The sequence below is a fragment of the Ailuropoda melanoleuca genome, chromosome 4, assembly GCF_002007445.2.
Source record: "Ailuropoda melanoleuca isolate Jingjing chromosome 4, ASM200744v2, whole genome shotgun sequence".
Classification (NCBI taxonomy): Eukaryota; Metazoa; Chordata; class Mammalia; order Carnivora; family Ursidae; genus Ailuropoda; species Ailuropoda melanoleuca.
In genome coordinates this window covers 21,545,356-21,552,275 of record NC_048221.1, presented here as the reverse complement: position 1 = coordinate 21,552,275, position 6,920 = coordinate 21,545,356, and the positions used below count along the sequence as shown (strand labels likewise).

Here is a 6,920-nt window from a genome sequence, read left to right as displayed (position 1 = left end):
GGACAGCGTCCACACCCCATCCCTGGAGGATGGATTGCCACTAGTTTGAAGAGCGTGCCAGGCAAGAGTATCAGTGTCGAAAATGGACACAAACCCTTCAAAACAGCAAATCCACTTCTGGGAGATTCACCCTACACATCTACGCTCACACACGTGTCCATGGTGCGTGTTCAAGGTCACCCACTGAGCCGAGGCCGGACACAATGAAATATTCATCGGCTAGGAACTGGTTCTGTGAATTAAGGGACACTCACACCACAGAATCTGTGCAGAATTGAAAAGTAGGGGGCAAACTCTTATGGACCAATAAGAGAGATTCTTAAGGACACTTGAAATGGCGAGAAGCTGGAAAATGGCGCCTAAAATGAGCTACCATCTCTGTCATAGGATAGTCAGTCATTGGGAGGAAGATTGGTTGGTAGGTTCACTGATTTACATCTACGAGCAAATACATCTCGAAGAATACACAGAACTATTCAATGGTGGTTGCTCCCAAAAGGAGAAATTGGTGGCTGGGTGGGAAGGAGACTCATTTGTTACTTTATATTCTTTTGTAAATATTTGAATTTTGTGCCAGACACAGGGACTACCAAAACCCACCATCACCATACAGGTTTCTATCAAAGAAAACAGAAAAAAAGAGTAAGCCGTGGCTAAAAATTAAGTATCGTCCAAAAAATTAAAGTATATTTCAAAAATGTATGGCCTATAGCAACGACAGGAATTCCATTCACCTCAAAATGACAAAGTGGAAACGAATCTTACAAATCATTCCCTTTAGTCTCTTGGGTTTTTTTGTTTTTTGGGTTTTTTTTCCCCCACAAAGGATAGTGACTTTCCCAGGTCACAGAGCCGAGCACTGAAAGAGCCAACAGGGGGCCTTGATGTCTGCGGTCTCTCCCACCAGGACTTCCCACCTCCCGGCCAGGGCTCTGGAGCTCACTGACATCACATGTGCAAAGTGACAAGGGCAGATGGATCTTTAAGATTTATCCGCCACTCTCTGTTTAAGGAAGGGTTTCAGCTCACAACATAGGAAGAGGGGGTTAGAATACCTCAGCTTAAAGCCAGGGGTGCAGTCGAGGCTGCCCACCTGCACACCTGCCACTGTCCCTCCATCTCGGCCTCATCCCCTGCACAGGCCCCGATGGTACAGACACGCTCGGAGCCTGCCTGTCCCTGTGACATTGCAGGAGGGAGAAGCGAGGGGCAGAAGGCTGTCCCCACTTTTTTATCACCCTCATTCCTCTGACTACACACCGGGGCATGAGAGCTTTAAAATTCACCTCTTTGCACAAATCCGTTAGAGCCACGATCACAAAACTTGCCTGCAATCGAAGATTCACAAAGAACAGGAAGAGGATTTTAGAGCCTGTCTCCCAGAAACCTTGGGAACCTCACGAAATCAAACAGATGTTTTTGGTTTATTATTCTGTCACACATCCAGGGGTCTTACGAAAACATGAGATCACGCCACCTAGATGGCGGGAGTCAGGTGTGCAACAAGCGACGTAGGTGGCGTGAGATTTGTCAGAGCATTACTGGGGCAGAGGTCACTAATCCCAGCAGACTCATCCTGTCTTTCCGAGCGGTGAAGGGACAAGACGGCGTCTCGCACGGCCTCCTCGCGAGGGCTCACCTGGAATACTGTCAGAAGGGCTTGAGGGAAATTGTCAAAGGTGCTCCGCTTGGTCTGCGTTTCGTCAAAATTAAACTTGCCACCGAACAGCTGCATCCCAAGCAGGGAAAAGATGATGATGAAGAGAAAAAGCAGAAGCAACAACGAAGCGATGGACTTCATGGAGTTTAACAAGGAGGCCACTAAGTTGCTCAGGGAAGTCCAGTGCCTACAAGTCAAGATGGGGGTGTGAGAGCGCAACACCCACGGGACACAGCAGACATCACGGGGCCAGGATGCGGTTGATCGCCACCCCCCAGCCAGAGAACACCTGCAGCGAGGTACACGCACTCTTACCTGGTCACCTTGAAAATCCTTAAGAGGCGCACACACCGAAACACAGAGATCCCCAGGGGAGACATGATTTCCAGCTCCACCAAGATGGTCTCGGTAATTCCACCACACACCACGAAGCAGTCAAACCGGTTAAAGAGAGAGACGAAATACGCCTGGAGACCCAAGCTGTACATTTTTACCAGCATCTCGCAGGTGAACAGAGCCAAGAGGACTTTGTTAGCGATATCTGGAAAGACGAAGAGTCTCATCATGGGCGTGGCTCAGACTGGTCTTCTTTCCCCAGACCTCCCTCCCGCCAGTCTCTGCTGGAAATGCCCCAGCGTCTGGCCCCCGTCTTCGCAATTCCCGACGGCCCCCATTACAGACAGGTGGCACCAATGTTTATGGTCTGTGTGCCGGGTTCTAGTCCTGCTTCTGCTACCACCTAGATGTGGGGCTCTGGAGAAGTCCCTGAGTTCTCTGCACCCCAGTTTCATGGACTATAAAATGGGGAGGAGCAGTTTGCCACACAATCTCTGATGCTTTCTAGCCCTAAAAACTTGTGATTCTGCATTCACACCAGCGTATTATATTTTTTGTTTCAATCAGTCACAGAAAGGCCAGTCTGGTCTTGCTTAGGGCACCATGAGACAAGTTGTCTATCAAATTCACCTCTAACTACAGAGAACAGCACCCAGCAGGCTGGAGAGCTGGACAGAAATAAGACCTCCCCATGGATCACAAGTGACCAACTCAGAACGGGCTGTCTCTGGGGACGAGCTCCTGTCCCACACGGTGGGGGCCTTCTAGGTAGGGGGCCAACAACCACTTGCCAAGAATATCATATGGGAAAATAAAGCTTCCAGTGGGGACAGGGAGAAGGAAGATGAGGTCCCTTCCACTGCCAGATTCCTTGACCCTAGGCTGTCATAGGGTTAAGACACGTAGACGCTCTGATGTCAGCCAGCCCCAGAGGGCTTCATTCAGCACACTGTGTGGGCTGTGCCCCCACCACTCCAGGTGCAGCCTGGGTTTAGACGGTTCCTCCATCTTCTAGTGCCCCCGGCAATGTCGCATCATTACATATGGACCAGCTAAGGCTAACCTGCAGCCGACAGCCTCGGGAAGCCCTAATTCAGAATCAGAATAAAAAGGACACGGCCTCTGCTCGCACCTTGAATCTGCGTTAGCCCAGTCAGGCTGGTCGTAATGCTCAGAGGAAATGGTTAAGGTGTTGAGAAACACCAGGACAATAACCAGCCAGTAAAACGTGACAGACTTCACAGCAGCCCGACATCTTCTGCGATTGAAGCGGTTCCAGCGCCGCCAGCGTCGGCTGCAAGAGAAGCACAAGTGATTCCGTGAACGGCAGAAGCGGCACCTGATTGTCCGATAGACATTATAGGGGACGCTAGTTGTCTTTAACTCTGGAGATTCAGATCAGGGGGTGCCGGAAGGAAAGATGAGAACACAGGGCACAGAAATGATGTTGGTCTTTAAATGCAACTTTAAATGTGTAATCTTGACCTGATTGTGCTATCGGTTTCCTTCCTATGGCTTTAGACGACTCCATAATCTGCCACGCACAGCCCTCAAACCAGCTAGAAAAATCTAGATATTCATAGATCCGTCTGCAGATGCAAAACTGAGACTGCACACATACATGCAATTTACATTCCCACCATATGGTACATGGATCTGTTCACACCACGGGTGTAGACAGCCGTCTGGCTTCTCACACACATCTCTTGCGGCATCTCAATCATCATACAGAATTTATCAGGCAGCAAAGTGCTCCAAACCCAGTTTTCCTTTTAGGGAAACTTTTGGTCCTTTCTTTAATCTGGGAGGTTTCTCTGGAGCCTGGCGGACTCGTCAAAGCCAAGTAGGACATGAGTCTTCAGACTGAGTCATCGGGTGCCCTTTCTAACGAGTGATGCTCAAAGTATACCTTCAGGAAAAGAGCCAATATTGAATTGTGTTTTCATACAAATAAAATGAGCCAAGCCAGACAGACAAGTAGCATGTCCTCTACTGACTTTCATTTCCGGTTTGTAATTAGGGTAAGTATTCCCTCCCTTAGCCTGTTCTCCCTGTGGGAACCGTTCCCTGCCACAGGGTAGATGGGTGAAATGGGTCCCAGGAGAAGGCCAGCTGAGTGGCGATGTCAGCCCCGTGCAGGCTGTGCTCATGGACGGGGGCGGTGGGCACTTCCTCTAGGGGCCTGAGTCGGAGGAATCCCCAGGCTGCGTCCTAGCTGCAGCCCTGGCTGACCCAGCTGCATTGCTATGCTGAAAACACTATAACCCGAGGACTGGGCAAAGAAAGCATTGTGCCAACTCTTCAACAAGACCTGGAACAAGAAAAGTGCATTTTGTTCTTGCTCTTGCTCTGTGGTTTCCAGTGGTAATGGGGCTGGAAACATGATGACCAGTGTAGAAAATTCCCACCGAGGACACTGAAGCCTGCCCCCGAGGCTGGGTTTCTCCTGTGATGCGTAATTCAGGGCACACAAGCAAGGTGGTCTGAAAAAGGACCAGTGTTGGGTCCATTTATGCTGCAGTGACAAGTCCTAAGTGTCTCCCAAATCTCGGAAGCCTCACTGTCCCACCCCCTGAAGTCCTGTAGCACTTCCCATCATGCGCCTCACAGGGTTCCAGACACTGGGTCTACGGAGGTAAAGAAGGCGCACCGTCCCATGGCCTCTGACCTTGAAAAGCATGCAAGGTTGGGGCAAATAATGATCAATCCCCACTCAGTGCTATTCTCAGCGTCCTGGGTACAGGAGCAAAGAGACAGGAGCAGCAAATGCTCTTTGTAAGTCAGGAAGGCCTCCCTGAAAAGTTGAGATTTGGGCTGGCTCTGGATAAGAGAGTAAGAGTTCACCAGGGGGCAGGCAGGAGGGCATTCCACCCAGAGGAGACTGTATGGCCAAGGGGACTCAGGTGGGAAGAAACAGAGCATGGTGAAAACGGACAGCAGTCCGGTACAGCCACGGAGTGGGGAGTGTGGGAAGGGTGTCAAAAGGTCAGGCCAGAGAGTAAGCCAAGGGCCAAACAATGAAGGGATTTCTATGCCCTCTGGCAACAGGGAGTCATGGAAGGGCTTCCGACTGTTCTTTTTAAAGTCGGGTTTCTTGAAATACAATTGGCATATGGTAACTGTTGATATTTAGGTATACGGTTTGTAACCACCAGCACAATCAAGAGGAAGAATATTTCCATCCCTCTTTGTAAGAGTTAACCCGCCCTCCCCACCTCAGCCCCTGACAACTACTGATCTGCTTTTTGTCCCTATTCCTTTGTTTTATCCAGAATGTCCTATAAAGAGAATCATATAATATAGAGCTTTCTGAGACTGGCTTTCCTCACTTAGCAAAAATACTTTCCAGACTTATGTGTGTCGTTGTATCTATCAGCAGTTTTTCCCTATTGCTGAGCGTTATTCCATCATACGCGTGAACTGCAATTTGTCTACCCATTCGCCATCTGATGGACGTTGGAGCTATTTACGGTTTTCAGCAATTGTACACAGGGCTGCTAAAACTCTTACATAAAAATTTCTCACGCAGACATCTACTTTCATTTTATACGAATCCCTCAGAAGTGGAATTGCTGGGCCATATGGTACGTACATGCTCAACTTTCCAAGAAACCCAATGAGTTTTTAAAATGGCCATGCCATTCACCTTGCAGGAACGCATGGGAATTCCTGCTGACCTGCATCCTTGTCAGAACTTGGTATTGTCAGATTTTAAAATTTGATCCACAGGTCTAAAAAATGTTCTAATAGATGTGCAGTGGTGTCTGTGATTTCGATTTGCATTTTCCTAGGGACCAATGGTCATTTCATGTGCTTCTTTGCCATCCTTTTCTTTTTTTTTTTGGGCGACATGCCTGTTGAAATCTGTTGACCATTTTTTTTGTTTTCTTATTACTCACATCATATTTATATAGTCTTCTTTTTATATAGTGGATACTAGTCCTTTATATCAAATGTTTTGCAAATATTTTTTTTCTGGTCTGAAGCTTATCTACTCACATGGCCAGTGTTTTGGGTGTTGTATCCAAGAAGAAACCTTTCCCCAACCCAAGGTCACAAAAACTTTGGGTTTTCTTCTAGAATGTTTATAAATTTAGGTTTTACATTTATTCCTCTGTCCATTTTAAGCTAATTTTTGTATATAGCAGTAAAATGTCATTTTTAATTGAAAAATAACATTTACATGGAAAAGTACACAAATCACAGGTATATGGTTCAATGAGCTTTTAGCAACTAATCATGTACCCTGCATCGAGAGCAAGGAACAGAACATCACTGGCACCTCAGAAGACCTCTTGAATCTCCCCCTTCACAGAAGACTTGTAAGCAGAAAAGTGACAAGAAGTAGGTCTCTTGGGGAAATGAGTCAGGGTGGGGGTTGGAATATGAAGGTCTGGTTAGTGATAAGAACTTGTTCGGTGTTGCGTCTCACTGGTTTATTTTAGGGCATGATCTTCAGCGCCTACTGCGCTGCTCTCCGAGGCAGGTGCTGAATACTGACTGGACAGACTGGTCTTCGATATCAATGTCCTAGACCATAGAGTAAAAATCAAGCCTAAAGCAACTCCATGTATAATAGAAAAGTTAGAAGGTAAAACAGCAACACGCAGTCTGAGGAAAAAATAGAAGATACTGACCTGAGCTTGGATTTTGAAATGGCTTGGCTGAAAGAAAGACAAAAAGAATAGGATTTCTGTTAGGAAGGCTTGAGCATAGCCTCCCCGTCACTTCAGCTGAGAGATCAGAAAAGCCATGCACAGAAGCCTGGGCTCAGCGTCCCCAGCTCCCCCAGTGAGCCAGCAGGGGTGAGAGCAGAGCAGGAGAAGAGGTGCTGCCAGGGCCAGGCGGGCCAGGCTGACACACTCCAGGGCCCAGGCAAGAGAAGATTCTTAGCCAGCGGCCCTGCACAGCCCTGTCAGAGGCC

The 6,920-nt window shown here is 48.0% G+C and overlaps 1 protein-coding gene across 1 annotated transcript in view; it reads right to left on the bottom strand.

Moving 5' to 3' along the window:
- CACNA1D (calcium voltage-gated channel subunit alpha1 D) overlaps positions 1-6,920 on the bottom strand; it is a 322,101-nt gene that overhangs the window by 99,782 nt on the left and 215,399 nt on the right. Inside the window, 5 exon segments of the mRNA XM_034658480.1 lie at positions 1,640-1,847; positions 1,976-2,201; positions 3,129-3,144; positions 3,146-3,290; positions 6,634-6,660. Of these exon segments, the coding sequence (XP_034514371.1) occupies positions 1,640-1,847; positions 1,976-2,201; positions 3,129-3,144; positions 3,146-3,290; positions 6,634-6,660 (622 nt within the window).